The following is a 27,845-nucleotide window of genomic DNA, read 5'->3' as shown; positions in this document are numbered from 1 at the left end:
AGTTTTTAAAAACAATATGATATATTCAATTACTCATAATTAATCATGTTATGTTGGAAAATTATAATGTGCATATTATTTTTATATCCCTTGTCTATTGACTTGTATTTCATGCTTTTATTCCTTGTTCCTTTTCATGTATCATTTTTAAAAATAGTTTATAAATCTCTCTTTCCCCTGAAAAAAACTATTAGTATAATTTGGAAGGAGAGGAAACAAATAAGTTGATAATACAAATCAGGTATTATAGAAAATGTTTAAGATATTAAGCTGATGAATTTTGAGCTATTCACACTTAGTGTTACAACTTTTCTATGAAATTATCTTTGAACTTCAGGACATAATTATAATACTAATCATCTACTTATACTATCACTTATTTATCTATCAATGTTATACATACAGTACCCAGCATTTTACATTTTCAAGACGATCAATATTAACATTTCAAACAATAAAAATAACAACTGAAAAACACAGGAAAAAAGGAAGATAAAATAAACTACTTGAAAAATAAAGCTAAATAAAAGCTTAAAGTTAGAACTTAATTACCTTGATGGGACAGATCACTCTACACGTGAAATATTATTACTATAAAAACTGTATATTCACAATGATTTTTCAGAATATACTCTTCAATCTTGGATACAAAATAGGTTCTTTTTATTCTTTCCTATATGTTCCTAGAGATTAAAGCAGCCATTTGTATCAGTTTAGTTCCTTACTCAATGCAAATCAAAGCATCTCAATCAAGCGGCTGTTCCACTCCCTTCATGAGCAATTACAGTTGATCCTACAAGTTTAATTTGATAATTGGTTTCGCTGTTAAGAAGTTTCACTTAGACTGGAATTTGTTCTCCATGAATTCAAGAGAATTATTTCATGTCTTGATTTTGAAACGAGAGACCCATTTCTATGTGATCCCTTCCAGGAATTTCAAGAGTACTTTCATTTTTCCCCGCTGTCTTCTTCCTAGTTCCAAATTTCATTACTGTAATTTGGACTTTTTCCAGGCACTTCTATTGAACAGTTTGCATGAATTAATCTTAAAGTATGGTGCCTTGAATTAGCAGGTTATATGCAGGGGAGTATGATTGACTCAGAACAGAATAGATCCCTGTTCCCTGTGATTTGGAAATTATTTCTTTCTTCTTCTTCTCGATAACAAGAAATGGATGTTCAATATTTTTATACGCACTATAACACTGGAGGGACTAATCCAGGCAGCTGTCAGGAATCAACACTGACTCGAAGGCACCGAAGCAAACAAGTAAGCAAACAATCCTATTCTCATACTATTCTAAGAATATAATAGCAGACAAAAGCAAACAACAAAAATGTACAAAAAACAAGTCAGAAAAGAAAACCATAAGACTGTCACATGGTCATCTGTAATTTATAGTCAGCAAAACGTCCCATAGAACTTATTCCTAGTATTTGCATAAGAAATGACATATACAAATATAGATATATAAAAGTACATTCTAGTTTTGATTAAAAAAAGTTGAAATCTTGAGATGGAATCACATCCTTTCATAGACCCAGTAACAAAAATCCTATAATGACCAAGGAATTAGTTTATTATATTTCAAGGCTATTTAGGATCAGGATGTTAAGAAATAAACAATCTCTCTGTCTCTCTTTCTTACCTGGGAGGAAATGAAATGTCCAGTTCATATAATTTGTCTTTAAAGACTGACAGCTCTTTGTCAAATTCCAAAAGCTAATGGAAGAAAAACAGAATACAACATTAAAATACATACAACTTCTGTTCTGCTTAAAAATAAAAATAGTTGGGAACATTTTGAATTGCTACATTGTAATTAGGCTTTGAGATTTTGCTAGTGCCATACTTCATTAGTTCATAGCACATAAAAAAGCATTTTAAAATATCAGCTAAAAGCAAAACATAGAAGAAAATAGTAACGTTTACTGGAAATTTAAAGTTTTCTAATATGCTGAGGAAAAACAACAACCGCAGCATCAAAAATTACCCTGTTGAATGTTTTTAAGAATGTACAACTTCAGTGATAATAAAGATTAGATCAGATTTTTAAAAGTAAGGTATATCAAAAGTAAAGTATGTCAGAAAAATTGAACTTTCTGATAAAACAATCTCCCAGTCATTTTATTATTTAGTAATAAAAGTAAAGGTTAGGCGGAAGAAGATGTGAAAATTGAATTTTTTGTTCACAACTGCACCCCCGGGAAATATTTCTATTCAGCTACTTTGAGACAGTTAACCAGTTTTCTCCAGGTTAATAGAACAGAACGTTACACTCCTGTGGAGCCTGAAGCAATCTCAGGAAGGCACTAAAAGAAAACCAGCAGAATTATATATTGTAAGCCATTTTTAATATTTATACATAGGATATTTTGTCCACTAAGAAAATTGATGCATAGTCTAAGCTTGCATTCAAAATTAGTGGATATTTCAATCCAAGAAATATCCTGATGGACAATAAATCCCCTCCCTCCCCATTATTCCATACCTAACAACTGGTGGTGAATCTGACATGCAAATGAACGTGTAACATAATTGGCCCTTTGCTGTCTAAGCCACTTTCAGTTTTGGCATGCATGCCATTGAAAACAACACTCCTTATAATACTGGTGTGTTTACTCCCTGTTCATTAATCATGTCCCAACTCACAGCTGTGCTGATACCATTGTATCAATGGCAGAGGTTCCGAATGAAATTAGATTATGTTCTTCTTTCCCCTCTGCTCCCTCATAAATCATTCCTGAAATGTGCAATTAGCAGCTACTTGTACACATTAATTATCTGTGTGAAAAGCAGATACCTGAACCACCTGCACAACTGATTAGCTCCCTCCCTTGTGACCCACCTATGTTGCTTTCAGTCTCCAACTGCATTGTTCCTGGCCACCAATCTAGGTGGATGTTTGCTAACAGTGGCTATGCACAGATGCCAACATTAAAACCTATTCCTCTTTTTCTTGAATTACTTCTTGTCAGAGTGAGCAAAACTCCTGTTCTCTAAATGGAAATATCAAAAGTTCAAAAATCAGAAGTTTAAAGTGAGATACCAATACCCATAATGAAATTCCCGATCAAATGTCTCAAAGGACACAATAAAATAGTACAAGTTGTATGCCCCATAAATGCCTTTAAATCAATACTTGAGAATCAAAATTGACGACATCTAAGCACTATCTAATTTTAAGAGTTCAAGATCCCCTGTGACATTATAATTTAATCGACATCCCACCTTTCTACAATGATAGCTTACGCAAAAATAATATCAGACTCCATGAGAGAGAAGCAGAGAAAGACGGGGGAAAAACTCAAGCTGAATTTAACTAATGCTAAAAGAAACACACAACAGTTTATAAACAAGATGCTACGGATTGTTTAATAGATGAATACAAATATTTGTATTATTGTTTCCTTCCTCTCATATCATACAGTTCAGAGTTGCTGTATCAGTGAGATGGGCAGCATAGAAATTAAATATATAAGTAAATAAGTAAGTAATTATCTGATACAAATCAATTTGACCTGTTTTAATTAAAGATGTATCACAAACGAAGTGATATGTAAATTATATTAATAAATAAAATTAATATTCTCTCTTAACTATGGTGTGAAAAATAGATTTGGGTTGCTTTCAGTATTAAGACGTATCTTATCCACATTAACAATGTTTCAAATTAAAGCGGATAATGAAATGTGAAACTTAATTAAAGTCAGAAAGAGCAAAAAGAATCCTATTTGGAGCAAGAGAACTAAATAAAGTCAGAATTATGGTACATGCATAAGCATCGTGCCCTTTAATTTCATGCCAAGTTCATTTTCATATAAGTCACTGTACACTGGTATATACTGTGTATTTAATCACTAGTATTATCATAGCATATTGTTTTTAATAAACATGATGGAAAAATAGAAAGGAAATCCCCAACAGATACATACATGCATCATATAAAGAGACATATGTGTCTTGCTTTTCTTCTGACAATGGATGGGAAGGAACTTCACTGACCCTTCTGCTTTTGCTGTTCTATAGCTCCTAACGCATTTTCCCCCATTGGTCTCACAAGTACAAAATGATTTTTTTCTCCCAAATTTTGGAGAAAATAATATTATTAATATCCAGAATATCAAAAATTTTCTACAGGATATATGGAAAACTACTATACATTTCTCCTTTCTAGGCCAAGGAGATGCCTGCATTATATAACTATCCCTAAATTCCAGAGAGTGCTAACCTTAGCATATTTTAATGTCCTCCTTAAGGCAATTCTTAAGGAGGAAGGGGAAAAAATTCCATGTGTGGTAAGACACTTGAGGAGGTGTACTGAATTCATAGTCCATATCTTGATATACTGCATTTTTATAAGGATGTGAGGTTCACCTCATCACTCTTATTTAACCAAGTACCCAGGCAATTCTGATTTTTCCTATGTGCAGCTGTTACTATCAGAACAAATATAGTTCTGTTTTCATGAATGTGGACAAAATTTGCTATATTGTAAAATCATGCAGCTATTGACTGTATTAATGGTGTAGCTAAAAACAATTGTCAGACTTGCAGCCATATTCCTTTTGGATCGTTGGCCTGCCACACTTTCTATTATTCTACTATGCCTTTTCTATTGTGGAAAAATGGGAGGGGGAATTGTACGGAGTTAGGTGCTATGTAGCCAAAACAAAATTCCTTCTAGAAAGCCAAGGTCATCCTTTGTCTCTGCACCTCTGTACCTGACCTGAACTGGATGGGTGGAACTGCCACTATGGCAATGGAAGATTGGACCATGTGATGTGCTTGTGGGTATGGGGGCAAGATCTTGAACTTTCAACGGGGTGGGGAAAACTGGGAAGCTTTCAGATTCGGGTTTTCCCAGATGTGCCAACATGATTCTCTTAATAAATTGGAACTTTGAGCAATACTTTGCCTTGGACTCTGATTTAATTTTGGATGCTATTTGGGACCCCGACAACAATATTATTTTACTCTGTTTCATCTGTTGTTAATTTGCTGAAATCTAATCAGTCTAGAGACCATAATAAAATACTATTACTGTTGCTAATATAAATTTATATATTTGTGTTTATATGCCTATGACAATCTTCAGCAAAATTTTCTAAACTTTGATTAGTGAATATCAATTGTAATTGGCATAGCACTGAATAGCATTAGAACAATTATATTGGAGAAAATTGTAGCTTAGTACACATTTCAAATAGTGGCTTTTGAAGCATATTTTTAAAAAACGGACAGAAAAAAATGATATTTAGAGGAAGGAAGATTGCTTGTAAAATGTAAAAAATGCAAACAGAATAAACAATGTTTCATAGAACACAATGGTAAAACATACTCATTAAGAATTTCAATGAACATGGAAAGTTAAATAGAAGCATTGTCTTCCTGGATGAATGCAAAATATCTACAGTCTATGCATCCAGCTTCTTGGTATGAACTTTTTTTGTTCTCTTGATGACAATATTCAAAAATTGACAGAACTAAGGCTGATAGTACTGAAAATGTTAACTAACAGAGCTTTCAACTAGTTTCAACATTTTTAATATACTATGGGTAGCTGCTTGTATAAATGTGTTGTATGTTGTATATAACCTATTGATAGTGATGCAATACAGATGATAGATAACGAGAATACAAATGTACCGGCAGCTGTTGGAGTCTTCCAAATTTTCAAGTAGTAACAGGATGTTTTTTTTTTTTTTTGCAGATGCTGGAAGCAAAATTGCTTAAAGATATTTAGTGTCAGCTGTAGAAGAGGTGTTATTAACATTTTCTGCTTTAATTGTTATGTTGTAGTTTTAATTACTAGCTCAGGCAAAAGCATCTGAATTCTAAAGAAAAAGGGAAGAAAACACTTTGAAGTTTGGTTCAACAGATGCTATGACTTAGCTGGAGTCTAAAAACGTTAAAAGCTTTTCTCTAGAAATGTTGTTTCCATGTAATCCCTGTGTGGTCTTTTAATTTTGTCGCTTTAACCCTGTTTGGAGGAGGGTGGTCTACCAGTGAGCCATGATGCATGGATACTTTCTTTCAGAAAGGTTATTTGAATAGCTATGTCAATGAAGTTCTGGACTAGCTAAATTAAAAATTAAACAATCACCGGTTCTTGGATCAGGCAAGAGTTGTAATGGTAATTCAATGTGAAAGTTTTGATTTGTTAACAAAACAATGCATTTTGTAATAAAACAGTGAGTCCAAAAACAGTACGTGCAATAGACTATTTAAAGAAATTCCAACTTTTTAAAAATAGAAAAAATACAATTTTATTAGCAAAACTCTTCTAGGATCTAGTGGTTAGGCAACATAGAGTTAGTTGTAAACAAACAAACATAGGGAAATCACACACTCACAAAGAAGGATTGAGAAAGAATTAAAAGAAGTCCTGCATCACCACGGATTTCTCTTAGCTACTAGATGAACGGGGCTGAATTTACATTCTTAATCCAATTTCTTTTTGTTTTACATTGTTACTTCTTAGTGGCCCATCGCTACTGCATTCTATTTTTTATATTTTCTTTGATGTAGCCAACTCCAAGTGGAATGAATAGCAAATAAGATAGTGAAGAACTTTGAAAATAATATCTCCCAAAGGAAGTTAATAGACAATAAAATAGCAACTGAGATTTACAAAGGATGTAGACGTCACGATGGCAAGCTTAAAGCGTTAAGAATTCAATGTCAGGAAAATTTAATATAATTGTTAAGAAAAGTTTTTAACATAAATGATCAATATCATATTTCTATGCTGATGCTGCCATATTTACAACTTTTTCCATCTGAAAACGAATGTATTGTATGAGTGGGAAAGATGCAAGAAAAAAGAATGTAATGAATAATCTATAGGGAAAGAAAACATGCTTTAGTAGGAAACACACTACTTTTTGAAAAATTTTCTTTTCCTTTATTGTATATCATGGAGATTAATCATAGTGTAGAGAAAGTGAAAACTATCACCCCTCCTCTTCCATATAAGAACAAATGATTGAAAGGACAGAAAAAGGTTACTTCCTCATACCACAGCTACATTCACGTGTTGTAGAAAGTCATACATAACATGAGAGCCTGTGTGGTATAATAGTTAGAAGGTTGGACTAGAAATGGGGTTCTAATCTATTTTTAGCCCCATCTTATCTCATAGCTTGGGAACAATAGAAGAAAGGTAATGCTATTTATATAACTTCGAATTCCTAAACAAAAGGTGGGATATAAGTGCAATGAAAAATAAACATTGTTTATTTGGATAGAATTTGACTTGTAAATACATGGAAGTTAGAAAATAATTAGTAACTACTGTTTCAAATCATGATTTGTTCATAGTCTGAAACCACTAAGCTTAATATTATCTGTAAATTTGCAGTTTCCTGGTTTATTCATGCTTTGAATTTGTGCTAGACACAAGATCTGAGATACCTTCTTTGAGGATCAGTCATAAATTCCTTCATTCAGTGCCATTATAATTTTGAATAGTTGCTGAATAAATGGTCATAACTCCAGAGCTACATTTATTCTAAAATCCTTCAAATAACTAATGTCCATTGAAGCACTGTGCTTGCTTTTAAAAATATCATAGTTTTCTAATTGTTCAAAACACATTGCAATGCTGATGATAAGAAGATTTAGATTTTGCTAATAACCTTACCTGGGCCAAATTTGTGAAACCCCAAAGTGTTTCAATTAAATATATTGCACTCTGCAATTTTACGCAATCACAATTCTTCTTTAAAAAATTCAAATGACTTAAACCTGATTGGTAATTAGTTGATATAAAATATTAGCATTCTGATTAGTACTTTAATAATAAAATAGTTAGAATTTTCATACTAAGATTATTGCAAAAATAAAGTTAACAAATAAATAAGGGGAAAATTCCAAATATGTTTTGCAGTCGTAATACTGGACGTTTGAATAAATAAGGAACAAAGCCCTTCCCGTGATATCCGGGGAATCACATACTAACTTTCTAAAGATAACTGTAATATTTGGACTTGATTACTTCGATTCAGTAGAAAAATAGAAGTCAAAATTTATACTTAGTAATAAAGTTGAAAGTCAAGACAGTTAAAATTCCCATTATTGTATGATAATAGGGCTTCTATTTATTATCTACTCCAATCTTTCTGGGTTGGCAGCCCGGTGTGGAAGAGAGAGTTTTGTGCGAGGGGCAGGTGCATGCACATGCACATGCACATCTTCATTTGTGCGAGTGGGGTTGCAAGTGCTGGTGGGCACTGCTCATGAGAGTGGGGTTGCGAGCATTAGTAATTGCCACTCACGCACAATGGGCTGCACATGGGCGTTTGCCGGATTAAGAGAGCCTTTGCAACTGTTTCTAGATCAGGAATTGTTATTCACATTAACTCATGCCTTAGACCCGTGATGTCGAACCTATGGGGCCATATCAGTTAAAATTCCCATCATTATATAATAATAGTGCTGCTATTTATTTTATTTACCCCAACCTTTCTGGGTTGGCAGCCCGGTGTGGAGGGGAGGGTTTTGCGAGGGGCAGGTGCACGCACACGCACATCTTCATTTGTGTGAGTGGGGTTGCAAGTGCTGGTGGGTGCTGCTCATGCGAGTGGGGTTGCGAGTATTAGTAACTGCCGCTCATGCATGACGGGCTGCACATGCGCGCCCCACTGGTGGCTGTGATTAAGAGAGCCTTTGCAACTGTTTCTAGATCAGGAATCATTATTCACATTAACGTATGCCTTAGACAATTCCTACTTGATTTCTGTAATACACTCTAAATGGGAGTGTCTTTGAAAAGCATTTGGAACTTGTCTAGAATGCAGTAACAGGGTCGCTTGATGTATTCCTATAATAGCACTGTTCAGCAAGATGTACTGGCTTCCAGTGAGTTTCCATGGTTAGTTAAAGATGCTGGTTATCACCTATAAAACTATACATGGCACAAGGTCTGGTTTTTTGCCTGATTGTCTATTTCTGCTGTCCCCACCAAAGCATAAGTGTTCTAGGTCTTTTATATTAAGCAATGCCATCTCATTGCTTTCTCTGTCACAGCACCTGCCCTATGGAAACAATATTCCTTCGCCAACAGTTTTTGCCTTCTGTCAAGTGCTAAAGACCTGGTTGTTCTTTTGGGCATTTGTCCTGGTATGTGAAGCAACCCTTCTTGGTTAATTTGGCTGTTGTTTTCTTATTATTTGCAAAATGGAGCAGATTTTTCCAGACTTCTGGCATGTGATATATTGAGTGTGTGTGACTGATATTTTTCTTTTATTGTTTGTTCCGCTGTTTTATGATCTTAATTTCTTGTTCAATGCCCAGAGGAATAGTTGTGAGATTGGTGGCCATATAAATTGTTTAAACAAATAAACAAAGAAATAAATAAAACATGGATTTTAAAAATCAAGTGGGGCAGTTTGTCCTGTCTGTAAAATAATTCTTAACTCATAAACTGCACAAAATAACTTAAATGAGTTTCGGTAGCATAAAAGTATAAGATAACGGTGATAGTAATATGTATAAGCTCCCTGGAAGTTTTATCTACCTACCTACCTATTCTCTCTCTCTCCTTATGTATCTACTGTATTTCTCTCTATTTCTCCCTCTCTCTCCCTCTACCTACTTACCTACCTACACACACTCTCTCTCTCCCTATCTACATTCTGTATTTTTCTCTCTCTCTATCCCTCTACTTACCTACCTACCTACACACACACTCTCTCTCCCTACATATCTACTGTATTTCTCTCTCTTTTTCTATTTCTCTCTCTATCCCTCTACCTACCTACCTACCTACTCTCTCCCTACCTATCTACTGTATTTCTCTCTCTCTCTATCCCTCTATCTACTTATCTACCCACTCTCTCTCTCCCTACCTATCTACTGTTTTCTCTCTCTCTCTCTCTTTCTATTTCTCTCTCTATCCCTCTCCCTACCTACCTACACACTATCTCTCCCTACCTACCTACTGTATTTCTCTATCTATCTCTAGTTCTATCCCTTTATCTACCTCCCTCCCTCCCTATCTACTCTCTCTACCTATCTATCTATTTTTTTTTAATTTGCCTCTTCAAAACCTTGGTGCGTCTTATACTCCAGTGCGTCTTATACTCCGAAAAATATGGTAGGTTTAATTTAGCAAACATTACTTCTTTGACTTTATTTTCCAAATTTTCTTCTTTAGAATTTTTATTCTTTATTTTATTCTTTTCCATGAAACATGTAATAATTACAAGCATTCTTAACAGCATTTCTAAAAATACATTCACCAATTTTTTTTAAAAAAAATCACAATCATGTTTTATTTATTTTTAACAAAGTGAATTCTTTTCTTATAATAATTGATAGTGTTACTGGAACATGATCAGATATTGCAGGAGAACTTACACTGCATTTATCTGCCAAATCAATTCAAGGTTGAGGTATTAGAAATTAATCGCAGTGGAAACAAGTCCAATGTATTTTAAAAATAATAAAACTTCTTATTTAGTTAATATATGTGAGCCCTTCATGAAAAGACACCTCAGATTAATAGGCACAATAAGAATAACTAAGTTAAATAATTGGGTCTCTTGGCGGCATGCAGGTGGATTCTTTTCTCCATCACTTCATACACTTGAACGATATAGTGTAAAAAATTAAGAAACTGAGAAATATTGTTTGCTCAAAGCAAAAAGAGAGGGGGAAATAGTCTTTCAGTTACTATTATAAACTGATTGGCTAAAATCATGAAAGTATGAACCCTGTACTGGAGAACAACTTAATTCAGTCATTGGAGTAGAACAACAGCAATTATTCATCAAGACCTACAGACCAAAGTCAGAGCACTGTTAGATCACGAGGTGATATTAGCAGCATTTATCAAATCTATCTACAGCAACCACAAGGGAATTCACAGCTGTGGTTGGGAAATTAAGGTTTAAACCCTTCAAAATATTCAAGAAATCTTACAAAAAGTATTCATAGACAGTTAGAATAATGGGACCTGCATAATTCACAGATACTGGCCGGTACATTTTTGTTCACAAAGCAACAGGGAAAATATCCAATGACCAGCTTTGCAGCCTTCGTATCAACTTGATGATGATGATAATATACTGATTGAATATGAAATAGAAAAATAATTATGCTTTCTATTATAAGTGATGGAACAACAAGATGTTATTTCCATCTTCTGCATGGGATGACTGATGTATAATAATTAAGCGCTTAACTTGGAAAATTCAACACTTACAGAAGGAATAAGAAATATTTTAAAATTTAAAGTTTGACTGTTTCTTATTGACCGTTTCTAGAATTTCAATATGCACAATTGGAAAAGGTACTGCAGACACATACCAGTATTTCGCCATCAAGTTCAATTACTTTCCTAACTGGCTGACACTTCATAGTTTCTAGATCATTACGGAAATGTTGGGAACTAAACCTGGAACTTTTTGAATGAATTTGGATACAGAATGAACTTACATTGAGTTATGTCTTTTTTTTCTTGGACTGTATTCCTCCATCTACCCACTCTCCATGGGATCTGAATCTAAAATCTTGATCTTTAACTACTCATGGTAGTCACTTACCGGTAATTAATTTTTTTTTTCTGTTGCCACTATTAAAATTATGCTGCCCTTACTAATGTTACTGTATTATAGGCGTTGATGTAATGTAAGACAGATGTAGAGAATCTACTGTCTGTCAGAAGTCTAAGCCTATAATTCTTACAATCCTGTTGCCATAACTTGCATTAACACTGAGCTCCAGAAATACTGGAAAGCATCTTAATTGCTCATATCTAGAATTTCATCAAAACATCTTCCCCAACTTTGCTAAAGAAAAGAAAAAGGTAATTTCTGTAAAAGAAATTTTAAAATGTAGTTAAGATATGGTACAATTTTCTCATAGAAGAATTGTGAGTCCAGGAGACGAATATATAGGACACTTTCCAGGTTTTGTTTGTTTGTTTCAGTGGTGGGTTTCTATTTTTTTTACTACCAGTCGTTCGTACACACGCACTCATGTGACGCTTCTGTGCATGTGCAGAAGTGTCCGGGTGGAGCCTCCCGCAACGCCACTACCTGTTCACCCGATCCGGGCTGAACCAGGAGCAACTCACCTCTGGTTTGTTTGTTTTCCATTGTGTCCCAATCATCCATAATTAATCAACTACGATGCTAAGCTATAAGTTTTCTTTTAATATTTATCCTAATTTACTACTTATACATCAATTTAAATATTTTACTTGGCTGGAGACTGGATACTTATCTCTGCTTTTCACCTCTGGGATCAGGGTTCAAGTCAAACCCTGATGAAATGCATTTGATTGTCTTAATCTAGTTCTTAGTGGACAGTATTCCCATTATCTTTAAAAGGGTCAGAGCTAAGGCCATTGGGAAGAGTGCAGCATGCTATATCTTATCTATTGATTAATATGTTTTCAGTGATGTCAGTTCTTTAACCTTCATATGCACCCATTCATATACCTATCTATCAGAGCTTCAAAAATATTTTTGGTTGATTAGAAATCTTCATCCTAACCCCGCATCTCATTTGTTCTCCAATTTTATTTTGATGTATAGTGATATTTTAAAATTTAAAATCTGATTGCTTTGTTTTTCTTTAAAACAAATGTTTTGATTTTTTAAAAATAAAGGTTAATATTTATAAATATTAAATTATGATAAACTCTGCAAAATACAAATTCTATAAACGAAATCACTTTAAATACGTATAGATTCAAAACCTTGTTCTGAATCTATTTTAGGAAAGACATTTTGCCCTCATTTTTTCTCTGCCCGAAAATGGCAACATTATTATTCTCCTTTATTTGTATCTATTTCAATCCCATGAGAAACCAGGAATGGCACCAGAATATTGTGAATTTAAGTTTTCTGTTTTTCCATATCATTGAAATTCTACAAAAGGTCCTACTTCTTCTATTGATACTAGCTATCAGAATTTATGAATGTCTTTAAACAAGATTGATAGTTCCATTCTTGTATGATTAAAATCCTTTTCTATGCTACCTCTCCCTCTCCTTCCAGGTCAACTTTTCACACAGAAAATTCTGTGCCTTCATATTAATCCAACCATATGGGCACTGTGCCCCATTTTTTAAATCCCTCTCATCTACTATTGTGGTTTATTCATCAGATTTTTAGCAATGACAGCAACAAAAATCCAGAAACCACAATCTAGCCCAGAAAAGATATCCAATGAACTGAATCAGAAGACTGAAAAACAAAAAAGAACTTAAACACAACTTAAATAAAACAGATGATGCCCATAGAATCAATCTCAAATGATCAGAAAGCTCACCAAGTATAGTATCCACATATTGTTGCCAAAGCATAGAATAAAATATGGAAATTATAGATACAAAAAATAGTTATGTTATTGATATCAAATAGAAATAAGTAGTGTTTTTTTTTAAAAAAAAAACAGGAATGTAATATATACAAAATTCAGGAAGAATTCTATCTCCCAAGCTACCAGAACAATTTACTTCTATCTGTTGCAAAAATAGTGAAATCATTTTATAAGTTATTTGCTGCTGTATATGTAAAGTTAGGTTGGATCAAATTGGTTGCAGAATTTTAAATCTCCTCTTTCCATCATTGTTTTTACATGGGTATATGATCTTTTAAAACTGTTTAATGTGAATGAATGAATGAATGAATAAATGAATGGTCTAAATGTTATTCCAACCAGCTTATGCTTGGTTAATAGAGCTAATACAGGTATCAACCATATGCTGATATTTTATCACTTAAAAATTCAACAGCAGGCAAATTCTATGTGTGAAATGGAACTCATACACCAAAAGCACAGAAAATATTCTAATATAAACTCAACCAAAATGCCTCCAATCAATAAAATACTAAAGATTTTTTAACAAGTGATAAATTAAAAAGTGGTATGAATCAGATTGTTGGTGAATCAATGCAAGGGATCAAACCAATATGTCTATGTGACATATTTTGAGGAAGTATAAAACACATTTTGGGGGAAATAAAATATGTTTTAATTGACTTTGAAATGTGAAGTAGAAATACACTCCACTTCCTGCTCTCTACTTAATATAGTTTCCAACTATACTATAAAGTGTTCTGTGGCTTTTAAACCTTTCAATTTGTAAATACTCATAAACTTTTGTATATCAGCAATATTATTATTAGATTAAATTAATTAATTTATTACCAATCTTCATGGTAAACTTCTATTAGTTCCTGGAGTTATTCCTTAAATGTCTCAGCTATTGCTAGCTTGGAAGTCCTTAAATGTATTTACTTAAAATCGACTTTCATATAAGTGGAGTTAAAACTGAGGCTCTTGGCTTCATGACAAAGAGGCTTTTGAAAAAGATGAACGTCATGGGGATTGGAGTGACTACCTGGCACATATTATAGTAAGACCAAAATGGAAAATACAGCTCCAAAGAAATTGTACAGTATTTGTACTGAATCAATCATTTGCATGTTTTAGGTTTCTCAATAGCTGGCTTGCAATTTCTGTATCTTTTCTTTTGAATTAAGATATAAAAAAGAAGAGGAGGTAACAGTATATGGACAAAGATAAAGGATCCTGTTGATAATAAATATTTGTCAGATGTTGTCACATCCGCACAAATTCTGATGTTGCCAAAGAGACATCACACTGATAAAAAAGGGTGGCTCTGAAAAAAATCAATGGGTTTTGAACTAATGCATTGCTATACACATAAGAAAACATCTCTATCCAGCAACCATACTGCTGTGAAAATTCCCAAGCCTTGCATGGTATAGCTAAGGAAAATTTAATCTTCCCAAATACTCATCAGAGCACTCCATCCTGCAGACCTGACAGCCCCACTTATAATTAATTATACAATTTCGATGGGAATATCGACTAAACAAAGCTATAAATCATAGAAAAAGTCAATAGGCATGGACACATTCAATCATGTCCTGACCAATGATTACTACTCTTAAAATACAATAATTATTTTCAGGAGCCAGCTTGAATTAAATTTCTGTCAGCCTGGTACAAGCCTGGTGGGTGATGAAGGATGCGATGGATTTTTTGGGGTTGAATTTGGCCAGGGACATTTATCCTTTTAGATAGGTAGTTTGTTTTTAGTGATCATGGTGCTGTGTGTTTAACTAGACCATGAAGATTAGATTATCTCCAATGGCTCATTATATCGTTTATCTTTTTCTTCCGTACTTGATCTGGAAGATTTCCTGCTTCCTGGTGTGTGAATGAAATGGCTACAGATTTTAAAATATAATGTTCTAACGTGGCTCATCCATATAAAAATATTTGCAGGAGAACATGTGAAGAAGCATGGATGGAAAATTAACGTAATGCTTAAAATGCTACCGGCATGGCCAAGAACTGCTACAGGCAGAAATGATAATCTTTTAACATTAAAAAAGAAGAAATTGAAATATTGCACAACTATAACTCAAACTGTTTTAAACATAAAATGTATATGTTATATCAAAAAGAAAATGTTGACTTTCGTATTTATTTATAGATGTTCATAATTCTAGTGAGTTAGGATATTAGTCCTACATAATGCTCATGAATTCTCCATTTACTTCATGCAGCTGGAAGTATCTACATGAGCAATAGGCTAACATCAACTACTTTTTATTCTATTTAGGAGGCACTACAAACCCTAGAGGAATGAACTCTAAATTCTTCACAATTCTAGTTAACAGTGAATAAGAACCATATTTTTACATATGTCCTCCCCTCTAATAGGAATGTCAGCAGATTTCTCATTTCCAAATATCACCTCCTGACAGGTAAAACTTTGGTTAACCCTTTGCTTAACAGCTTTAGCAAAGGGCACATTTTTTCTTGTGACAATAATGCTCTGGCTTGCTATTGTTTGTCTAAATGGTTGATTCAGTATGTCAAACGAATCGGACATCTCTAAAGCCAAACTGTTGTAAGACTTTAAAAGAAAAACATGATGTAAGTTGTCATATAATGCCCTGTTATGTTTCCACAATCATGAAGTGGGTACGGTTATTAGTCAAGATACCAAATTATTCATTAAGGGTACAGTACACTAGCTACGTTTAATCACTCCACCCTTCAGAAACATCCTTCTAGCCATCTTGTAAATTGTTCTTGTTTTCATCATGCACAGACTTTCTACATGACATGTACAAACTGTCCAGCACTCTTTCCATCTGATGGCAAAACAATACAGTCAGTCACTTGCTCCTATCTGTCTTTCTTCCTTGCTGTCTTTTCATCATTAAGTAAAATAGTAGCAAAGCACCATGTTATTTCAACTTCTACTTCAGCAATTCCAGTGAAACCTCAAGAAACAGTTTCCTGGCAGAGATGAAGAGCAGCGTATGTATGTAGCTTGCATTCATTTTTTGGGAAAAATAGATGACAAGATTCATGTCAGTTTAGAAAGCACCCTCTGATTTAAAATGTTTTCCTCTGACTATTGAGGTTTGAAGAAATGCCATAATCACTGAATGGTGGAAGGAAGTTCTTTTTGCTAAAATGCAAGCTGAACTTGGGGGCCAATTAAGCCATATATGGAGCTCCTAAATGTGACCCACAATGATTTTACATACTAATTGGATAAAGTAGTCCCGAGACAATCAATGTTAGAAAAAAGAAAGAGTTGGTATATCCTTTACTATGACACGTAGTAAAAGATATACAGATGCACTATGAGATGGCTATTATATCCTTTATAAAGATATTAGAGGCGACAAAAGAGAACTCTATGCTGCTGTAGTTAACATGTGACCTTTCACCATAGGTTAATGTAATATATAGATAGACCTAGCAATATATTAAATTCTAAGAGACATTCTGTGTATGGACATTTTTCATAGAATTATTTGAAAAAAGAGCTTCAAACTTCATTTACTCACTTTTTATTAAAAAGCAAGGTTTTTTTTTTAAGTTGCAGAAGTTTCAAGGAACTGACTCATTAAAATTAAGATGATTTTTAAAGCAACTGTAACTTTTCAAAAATCAAGTACAAACTGTAATCTTTAATAGTTGTAAATGTTGCTCTAAGCATCACACTATGGAGGTTGAACTGCTAATGTTTAGCACCTGAAGTTGTGGGAGAATTAAATGACCCTCATCCTTCAAAATAAATTTGTAAATGTGGAAATCTGTATCAAACTATGACTGTTCTCTTCCTGTAGTTTCTAATAATATTTTTTTCATAAGGAAATGGATATGATTTTACTTATACTTACTTAATTTAAACACTCTGTGTATAGGTTAACAAGCTGTGACTTTGGTGAAAAATACCATATTGTTGTTAAAATTATATTCTATCAAAACAATTACTGTAAATAGTTGATCTTACAAGTGCAAAACTGCATCTAGAAGTTTGTTCAACTGTTAAACTTTCCATAAAATTATACATAATAACCACATTCTTCTTTTACACTATATAATACTATATACTATATACTAGGGGTGATATGATAGCAGTGTTCCAATATTTAAGCGGCTACCAAAAAGAGGGGATCAACCTATTCTCCAAGGCGCCTGAAAGCAGGACAAGAAGCAATGGATGGAAACTAATCATGGAGAGAACCTACCTAGAACTAAGGAAAGATTTCCTGATGGTTAGAACAATTAATCAGTAGAATGGCTTGTCTCCAAAAGTTGTGGGTGCCCCCACACTGAATGTTTTTAATAAAAGATTGGACAATCATTTGTCTGAAATAGTATATAATTTTCTCCTTGAGCAGGAGACTTCCAAGTCCTTTCCAACTCTATTATTATTTTTTGGTCTAATACAATTTCAAATTGTATTAGAATGTTTAAAGTTTTGTGAGGCAAAAGATCAAGCAGAAAAGAATGCAACTGTGAACTATGTATTTATTTTAATTACAATTTATGGCTTTAAAATTAATAATCAGCACTGTGAATTCATCAGCAACCAGCACCCTTACCCAATTGGGCTTTAATATTCTATCAATTTATTCAAGGTCAGACCTGCTCCGCCTGCGGGAGGCCCCTCTCTCGCAGGTATGGCCCTTGGCTCTTACAAGGGCCTGCCTTGATGACGGGTTTGTGAACCCCGAGAGGTGGAAGAAATGGAAGCTGAGGGGATTTTTAGTCAAATGTTTTACATTGTTTTTAGGGGGTTCCAGGGAGGGGGGGTGGGTTAACCAGGCCGGGAGGGAAGCCAGCGCCAGTCGAACAGGTGAGTCCAGGAGGGAAGTGAGTGGGGTGGGGGGGGGAGAGGGAACAAATTATTCCGGTAGAGGGTTGTTTTATTACATCGGTCGCGGGGAGGGGGGGATGCGAGGACAAGAGAAGATCACAAGGTCGGTTGGGAGACCGTGGCTGCTGGCTACGCCCGGTCGTTTGTACCAACCCCCGCAGCCTAGGTGGTCAGGAACTACAGAGCCAGGGCCTGCGGCTGATGCTTTGCAATGCAAGGTCCGTAACCAACAAGGCCCCCCTCATTAGCGAGTTGATCTCTGAGGGGGAGCTGGACCTTGCAGGGATAACGGAGACCTGGTTGGGCCACGAGGGTGGTTTACCCCTCGTGGAAATGTGCCCACCGGGTTTCCGTGCATTCCATCAGCCTCGGGCCCTGGGTAAGGGTGGTGGGGTGGCGGTAGTTATACGGGATGGTCTGGAACCGAGAGAGTTCACTGTTCCTCAGATACCCGGTTGTGAATCCCTAGGTGTGAAATGGGGCCCAGGGAGGCAGTTGGGCCTGCTGATTGTATACTTGGCTCCTCGCTATACATCAGCGACCCTGCCCGAGCTCCTCGAGCTGATCTCAGAGACGGCGGTTGAGATCCCCAGGCTCTTGGTCATGGGGGACTTCAACCTGCCGTCGACGGGAGCAGCATCTGAGGTGGCTCGGGAGTTCATGGCTTCCATGACAGCCATGGGCCTGACCCAATTAATTCAGGGCCCCACACACGAGGGCGGTCACACACTGGACCTTATTTTTGTATCTGAACAGTGGACGAGTGATCTGGGAATAGGGGACTTAGTTATTACTCCCCTGTCATGGTCAGATCACTCATGTCTCCGGCTCGACTTCCCTGCCGCTACCCCCCACCGCGAGGAGGCGGAGCCAGCCTGTCCAAGCTGGTACCGCCCCAAGCACCTGATGGAACCGGATAGGTTCCAGACGGAACTTGGGCCACTACCTGTAGCCCTGACCCGCGCTCGGTCGGAGGACCTAGTGGCCGCCTGGAATACGGTGGTGGCTGGGGCCTTGGACCGGGTTGCGCCTTTGCGACCTCTCCTGCGGCAGCGATCCACCCGAGCTCCTTGGTATACCGAGGAGCTAAGGGTGATGAAGCGCCATAGGAGACGTCTAGAGAGTAGGTGGAGATCCTCACGCTCCGAGTCTGATCGAACACAGGTAAGAGCCTATTTATGGACCTACCTTGTGGCATTGAGAGCGGCCAAACGTAGACATTGTGCCGCTCTTATTGCGTCCGCGGATAACCGCCCTGCTGCCCTGTTTAGGGTGACCCGCTCTCTCCTGTCACAGGGGACGCGGGGGGCACCCTTGCAGGGTAGAGCAGAGGAGTTTGGGGAATATCTGCAGGACAAAGTCGCTCAGATCCGGAGCAGATGGGCCCCCTCCAGTGGGCCGGACGAGCTGTCAACAGTGAGTCTTGTGAGACCATTCTGGGAGGAGTTTGACTCTGTTGCCCCCGAGGATTTGGACAGGTTGCGTGGACGGCTGCGACCCACCACATGTTCAATGGACCCGTGTCCCTCCTGGCTGGTACTGGCATCCTGGGAGGTGACACGAGGCTGGCTTCTGGGCCTGGTGAACGCCTCATTGGGTGAGGGCTTCTTACCAACTGCCTTGAAAGAGGCGGTGGTGAAGCCCTTGCTCAAGAGGCCTTCACTGGACCCGTTGGAGCTGGCTAATTATCGTCCAGTCTCCAACCTTCCCTTTTTAGCGAAGGTTGTTGAGAATGTGGTGGCACAGCAATTTCCACGACACCTTGACGAATCCGAATATCTAGACCCACGCCAGTCCGGCTTCCGACCCGGGCACAGCACAGAGACAGCCTTGGTCGCGCTGGTTGATGATCTCTGGAGGGCCAGAGATAGAGGTTGTTCCTCTATCCTGGTCCTATTAGACCTCTCAGCGGCTTTTGATACCATCGACCATGGTATCCTATTGCGCCGGCTGGAGGGGATGGGAGTCGGAGGCACCGTTTTGCGGTGGTTCGGCTCCTACCTCTCTGACCGGTCGCAATGTGTGTTGACAGGGGGGCAGAGGTCGACCCTGAGGTCACTCACTTGTGGGGTGCCACAGGGGTCGGTCCTCTTGCCCCTCCTGTTCAACACATATGTGAAGCCGCTGGGGGAGATCATCCGTGGTTTTGGGGTTGAATACCATCTGTACGCTGATGATACTCAGCTGTACGTTTCAACCCCAAATCACCCCAGCGAGGCTGTCGAAGTGATGTCCCGGTGTTTGGAAGCCGTCGGGGTCTGGATGGGGGACAACAGACTCAAACTCAACCCCTCCAAGACTGAGTGGCTGTGGCTACCGGCACCTCGGTTCAGTCAGCTGACTCCAACGCTGGCCATAGGGGGCGAACAACTGCCCCCTGTGGAACGGGCGCGCAATTTGGGCGTCCTCCTAGATGCCCGGCTGTCAATGGATGACCATGTGGCAGCCGTGGCTAGGGGGGCGTTCCACCAGGTTCGCCTGGTGCGCCAATTGCGCCCCCTTCTGGACCGGGATGCCCTACGCAGGGTCACTCATGCACTGGTGACGTCTCGCCTGTACTACTGTAATGCTCTCTACATGGGGCTTCCCTTGGGACGCGCACGAAGACTGCAGCTAGTCCAGAACGCAGCCGCGCGGGCAGTCATGGGGAGTACTAGGTACTCCCACGTAACACCGCTCCTGCGCGAGCTGCACTGGCTGCCTGTGGTGTTTCGGGTGCGTTTCAAGGTTTTGACCACCATCTTTAAAGTGCTCCATGGCATAGGGCCTAGTTACCTGCGGGATCGCATCCTCCCACACACATTCCTGCGGCCAATTCGCTCTCACAGGGAGGGGCTTCTCCTGGTGCCGTCCACTAGGCAATGCCAACGGGCGACACCAAGGAGTAGGGCCTTCTCTGTGATGGGCCCAACCCTCTGGAATGACCTCCCCCCCGACATTAGAACCACCACTGACTTTCACTCCTTCCGGCAGAAACTGAAGACACACCTGTTCCGACTGGCTGGCTTGGCATAATTCTTAACGTCACCTCCTGGCATATATATTTCCTACTGGTCTTTTAGGGGACTTAATTTTATAGGACACTGGGGTTTTAAATTTTGTATATTTTAAATTATTTATTTAGCAATTACAGTTCTGTCTATTTTATCCTCCTCTTATTTATGTATTTATCCATCTAGTAATTTTAATTGTTTTTATGTATGATGTTTTTGATATGGACTGTACACCGCCCCGAGTCCCTTTTGGGAGAGGGGGCGGTCTAGAAGTGCTAATTAAATTAAATTAAATTAAATCTATAAATATATTGGTACCAGTGTAATTTTCTCCCTCCAAATAGAAAGAGTATTTCTGACTGTGCACTGCTAAAACAGTCAAGCACTTCCTAAAAGTAGCTCTGCAGAAATATAACTAGAGTATTAAGAATAACACTCAAACCAGTTTTCTTAATAAAGCTTTGTAGTGTCTGAATCAATAGATAACAAATAGAATCACAACAACAATCCTCTGTTTCCATAAAAAATATCACACGATGGACTAACATATCCTTCAGTCTCAGTTTAGCTACACAATCTAGTAGAATATACAGCATAAAAAATGCAGGATAAACAATTTCAGCCTTTTCTGAATGCCCTTCAGAGTTTTGACCCAAGATCACTGGACTTCAATACAGCAGTCCTCGATTTACGACCACAATTGAGTCCAAAATTTTGGTTGCTAAGTGAAACATTTGTTAAGTGAGTTTTGCCCCATTTTACAACTTTGCTTCCCATTGTTAAGTGAATCATTGCAATTGTTAAGTTAGTAACACAGCTGTTAAGTAAATCTGGCTTCCCCTATTGACTTTGCTTGTCAGAAAGTCGTAAAAGCTGATCACGTGAACCCAGGACAGTGCAACCATAATAAATATGAAACCAGTTGCCAAGCATTTGAATTTTGAGTATGTGACCATGGGGATGCTGTAGTGGTCATAAGTGTGATAAATGGTCATACGTCATTTTTTTCAGTGCTGTTATAACTTTTGAACAGTCATTAGAGGGAGGGACAGAGGGAGTCAAACTATTCTCCAAAGCACCTGAGGGCAGAACAAGAAGCAATGGGTGGAAACTAATCAAGGAGAGAAGCAACTTAGAACTGAGGAGAAATTTCCTGACATTTAGAACAATTAATCAGTGGAACAGCTTGCCTCCAGAAGTTGTGAATGCCCCAACACTGGAAGTCTTTAAGAAGATGTTGGATAGCTATTTGTCTGAAACGGTATAGGGTTTCCTGCCTAGGCAGGGGGTTGGACTAGAAGACCTCCAAGGTCCCTTCCAACTCTACTATTGTATTATTGTATTAAATGAACTGTTTTAAGTCTGTATATTTTAAATGTTTAGAGCACAATGGGGGCACAATTGCAAAATAACGGATGAGTCAAAAATGCCAGTCTCTCAGAAATCAACGTAGGAAGGTTGCTTCTTATCACATTCTATAACTCTCCAGGATGCTCTTTACTGTTCCCAGCTTATTAGCTCCAGCTTACTTTTTCTGGGCAAGAGGACCCATTTTCAGTGGTTGGATGTAGCCACTATTTTTTTAAAGAACACTTTGTGGGAAGTGCAAATTTTGCTGGAGGCTGGAATTTTGCTTCCTATTTACCAGTATGTAGGCTACTGATTCATTTATTTTTTAAAATATAAGAGGACAATATATTTTCATTTCAAAGCCAAGTGCACCAAAGAGCCTAGTGGTTTCAACTGAGTTGTTGGAAGAAGTCTGTGGATTCAATTTTAGTAGAAATATGTCTGGTAAAAACAACAGGGATCCTCCATCAGGGAAATTCAAGACAGTTCTGACATTAAAATCAGAAATATTTTGTTAAGTCTCAGGAAAAAAAAAAGAATTGAGCAGCTGTGCCTTTAAACTACTCAAAAGTGACCTGGGAAAGGAAAGATCATATTTTAAGGAACATATACAGTTTTAAAGACAGAAATGTTTGAAAAGTATGACAACGGGCTTATGTATTTTGCACTTTTTGCCTAGGCCCCAAAATCCTGGATCATCTACAATTCAGACTTACTATACTACCTATGTATTATATGCACTTTCAAGAACTTTAGAACTGAAGACAGCTGAACAGTGAGACTGTGGAAAAAAAATGTAAATGCAGTTGTATAAGCCAATTGTTTTAACTACACTAATAAAAGACGTCCTCATTAAATAAAAGATTACCATGTGAAGGATAAACAGGATATGAATCTATTGCATTTCTTGGAGCACCAGGTATCTTAAGAGCAGGGGTTATATCTACAAAATGTAATTTTACAACTGGAAACTCACCGCAGTGCCATTGTTATCTCTAAAAACATCTTGATTAAAATAGTCAAAGAGTTTCTTTTCTAACTGTAGCATAACCTAGAGAGAAAAAAATGAAGCAATGCTTAAAAACTAAAACATAACAACAATCTTCAATGAAATTCTATATAATCCTTATGTAAACCTTTACAATTTCATTTTTAAACTTTTATTACCTTCTCTATCAAATTAATCCTTTTCTGACTTAAAGAAAAAGAAATGCACAGTCTTAAATAGGCTGCATATATTACTTTAAAAGATTTGAAGTTATTATTCACATCCTATTTCCTGTAAATAGGAGAAACACTGATGCATAGAATACCAAGATTATTTTAAGAATTAATTGATTGATTGACTGATTATGTCCCATCAAGTTAGTGTCAACTCTTAGTGATCACAACAATACATTTTCTCCAAGATGATCTGTTCAGCGTACTCGTTTCCACTATAACTAAGTCTATCTATCTTGCTGCTGATCATCCTTTTCTTCAATTTCCTTCCACATTTCCCAGCTCTTCTCCAGAGAGCTAGGCCTTCACCTAATGTGTCTGGAAGACCATAATTTGAGCTTGATCGTTGTGTTTCAAGTGATAAATCTGGGTTCATTTGTTCAGTGATCCATTAGCTGTTTTCTTAGCTATCCATTGAATTCTCAAGAGTTTTCTCCAGCTATTTTCCTAGAAGACTGGAAAACCTTTATGGACTTTTTGCTGAAAATAGATAAAAATGAACTGTTTATTTTAGAATTTATTGATTAAAAAGGTTTATCTATGGGAAGAATGGAACCATGACAGACAATATGGGAGGATGGAGATAGTAATTTCTGTGTTTGTAACTGCTGCAAAGAAGAATAGAAGTCGCTTCTTTAGCTACAATATCTTTCTTTGTTGTTGTTCTTATCAATCCATCAAAATTTAAGAGTCTTCTTCAATATCAACTTTCAAAAGCATAAATATTCTTCTTATTCTGCTTTTTCAAAGTCCAATATTTGCTTCCATAGTGTCACAGGGAATACCATAGCTTGCATTATACTTATTTAAAGGTATAAACATGATAATATCTAAATATCTTTTCCAGTGCCTTTGGAGTTGTTATATCAAGTGCTAACCTATAACTTATTTCTTGACTACTTGTTCCTTTACAATTGATAATGGCAGAAGCTATCTATGTCTTTCATGTCTTCATTGTCAGTTCTAAGGTTGCTTTGTGGCTACTGATATTTCTTCTTCCAGTTTTAAAACCACATTCATCTTCTTCCAATCCAGCTTCCTTTAATATGAATTCAGCATGAGTTGAATAAATAAGAGAGGAGTATTCAGCCTTGTTTTATTCCTTTGTCAACAGAAGCTGTTCTGTTTCACTATGTTCTATCACTTTGTTACTGACATTTATAGGGCTTCCCCATAAGAGGATTGCAAATATTTTTAAACATGAATTAAGAAAACTGATTTGAAAAGTGGTCCTTAGACAGGAACAGGTCAATCTCATTCCTGCTCCACATATTTTATGAAACATGCAAGACTTAGGCATTGATCCAAGCCAGGGGTGTCAAACTCAATTTCACTGAGGGCGACATTAGGGCCCTCAATTTCATTGAGGGCCGCATTGTGTTTGACCTCAGGGGGCATGGCTGGCTCGATGCACTCGTGTCGTGGGGGCACCTGTGGCAGCCAAATGCTAAGACAGGACTTCCTTCAGACTTTCCCTCTCTCTCATTACAATCTCCCTCCCTCCTTCCTTTCCCCCCCTTCTCTCTTCCTTCTCCTTTCTTCTTTCTTCCCCTCTTTTCTTCTTTTTCCTTCCTTGGTATCTTCCCATCTTCTCATCTTTTTCTTTGTTCTTCCTCTTTCCATTTCTCCTTTCCTGTCCCTCCTTGGATGTTCAAATGCAAAAGGGGAAACATTTCTTCTTTTGTTTTGTTCTTAGATCATTTTGCTAGCCCTCTGCCAGTGAAAACGGGCTCCGTTTTCACTGGCAGAGGCACCACGAGCCGGTCCTTTGCTGTTGCCAGGGTGGCCCCACGGACCAGATCTAAGCACCTTTTGGGCTGGATCCAGCCCACGGGCCTTGAGTTTGACCCCCCTGATTTAAGCTGTGCTGAAACCCATCTCCCCAAATCAGAATCTCTACATGGACAAATTTTTATGTATGAAGGGCAATCAAATAAGTGAAAAATCTTCATCAGGAATTACAACAGTACAGTCAAAGAAGATTTGATCAGTTCAGAAAGACCCAGGACTTGTAAGTGAAGCTTTTTTTAAAAAAAAGTGACATTGTTTTTTTTTAAAAAATCACATTTACTAGATTAGAAAAAAAGCTGCTGTGGGAGCAGTGGTATGGGAGATTAATATGCACATTATTTTAATTGCACAGCAATGAAATGGGAACATTGCATATAGCTTGAATGAGTGACAGATTTTCTCTGAATGATATCTAGTTTGAGAAATTATATTGTTTCCCAAGTGAGATTCTTGCTTTCTCTTTCTTTTTTAAAAGTATATAATTTTGCTTGCAGCAAATTTCCTGCGCTCTATCACTGAGAATTGGCACACAAAGTTTTCTTCTTTGTTTGCCTTCGGTTTTAGGTAGCTTAAGGCACACCTTTGCTTTCCTCTCCAACACCTCCAAACTTTGCTTTTCTCATTGGCAGATATCATTCTAGCTACCCAGAGGAACAGCTGCAAGAAACAGTGCAGACTTCTTGAAGATTTACCATGGTAGACTCAGTAAGGGGTAAGTACAATTATAATCTCAGTACAAGTGCAGATCTCACATAACTCATTGGGATCACAACTGAATACACATTTCACTAAGTTAATATTTTGGAATAAGTTACCTCCACTGAAGCAAAGAAAGGTTTTGTTCTTGGAATTTTGAAAAATAGAGGTGGGTTGCTTAGTTGTGTTTGCATTCTCTTCAGTGTCAAGAATTACATTTGGTTACATACCTTTCGGTCATTATCAGATTCACGGAATATTAGTTTGACTACTTCATTAGTGTCAGCAGCCCGGATAGTCTGCATTGTAGCCTTTGTACAAAGTGTCTGTTTAAAAAAATAAACAACAACAACAAAGGGAATAGGGGAGAAATAAATAAGTTTGTCAAAAATATATTACAAAGATTCTTAAAGAGGTTAAAAACTTTGTTCAAAAAAGTTAAAACATAAATATACAAGCATTTACTTTAAATTTCTCCTCAATTATTGATATGAAGAATACCATTCTTTAGTCTACTTCGTTCTTCCTCAAAATTAGACAGCAGTTTGAAAATTTAAGGATTTGTTATGGATAGTACCATATAAAATTGTTAAGCCCCATAACTGAATTCATTTCCTTCTATTATTTTTTTTCTTAAAAATTATATTAAAATGTTGTGAAGTTTGCATGAAGACTATTTTTGTATTTTTTATTTCCAATGCTTTTTGGTTCCAAAAAGAGAAACAGATCTATAAGGAAGACATCTGCAATCTCTTTTTGTACTATGAGCAGAATCCTCAAGTGAGAAGCATTATATTATGCCATGTTAATTCAATAGTAAGATCCTATTGGCATAGCTTTTCAACTAGTAGCTCCATACAAGAACTCCTAATGCCCTAGAAATTTCGACCTTTTAAAATTAGATATTGTTTTGAGGTTCAATGAATTCTTCTTGGATTTGGACAGTAGAGATGCTAAGTATTTATTAATTTGACTTTAAGAAACACTTTGAGATAATGCTTAATAAACTTTGTTGTGATGAGGAGTAAATTGCTCATTTTACTCTTTTCTCGTAATAATGCTAAGAGAAATAGATTACTCAAACTATTTAGCTCAGTGCTTCCTCTTCTGCCTGGGTATGGTTCTCTAATTTCCCATTCATGTATTCCTGGAGTTAACTAAAATTTGTCTCTGGGATTTTCTATGTATAATCCATTTAATTTTGAATCTTTCTTTTTTGGCCTAGATGATAGCCTTAAAAACTTATTTTTATTTATATGACTAGAAGTGTGCCAGAGCAATGGAGTTCCTCACTTTGATAATACACCGAGAATCAAAGACAAAGAAAGATATTTCGTTTCTGTTATTATTTTTATTTTGCTTTACGAACCATCAACATGACAATCTGGCTAAAAGTCTTCTTTCTTTCAAAACTCCCTTCAGAATTTTTCTAAATTCTGACCATGAAAAATTATGGTTAGAAACCATAACACTGTAACAGTAGCTACTGAGAGAACCGGAAGTTGTTCTAACTCCAAGTATTCCTTGTCCGGCAGAGAAGCAAGAGAAAAGGTGGCATGCTAAGACTTTGGGAGCGACCACTGTTTTTTTGTTTCGTTTTTTACTTTCTTTCATT

At 36.9% G+C, this 27,845-nt stretch overlaps 1 protein-coding gene across 7 annotated transcripts in view; it reads right to left on the bottom strand.

Moving 5' to 3' along the window:
• The window catches only part of INPP5A (inositol polyphosphate-5-phosphatase A), a 320,002-nt gene that overhangs the window by 27,423 nt on the left and 264,734 nt on the right, over window positions 1–27,845 (bottom strand). For all 7 annotated transcript variants that reach the window (XM_081955467.1, XM_081955466.1, XM_081955465.1 and 4 more), the window contains exons 10-12: window positions 26,461–26,556; window positions 23,499–23,573; window positions 1,650–1,723 (exon numbers count right to left, since the gene is read on the bottom strand). In XM_081955467.1, the coding sequence (XP_081811593.1) occupies window positions 1,650–1,723; window positions 23,499–23,573; window positions 26,461–26,556 (245 nt within the window). The remainder of the gene's footprint in view (window positions 1–1,649; window positions 1,724–23,498; window positions 23,574–26,460; window positions 26,557–27,845) is intronic.

Source organism: Natrix helvetica (assembly GCF_964273705.1).
Source record: "Natrix helvetica genome assembly, chromosome: 5".
In the NCBI taxonomy this organism is placed as follows: Eukaryota; Metazoa; Chordata; class Lepidosauria; order Squamata; family Natricidae; genus Natrix; species Natrix helvetica.
Note: the sequence above shows the minus strand (reverse complement) of the source record. Positions and strands in the feature narration are given on the sequence as shown.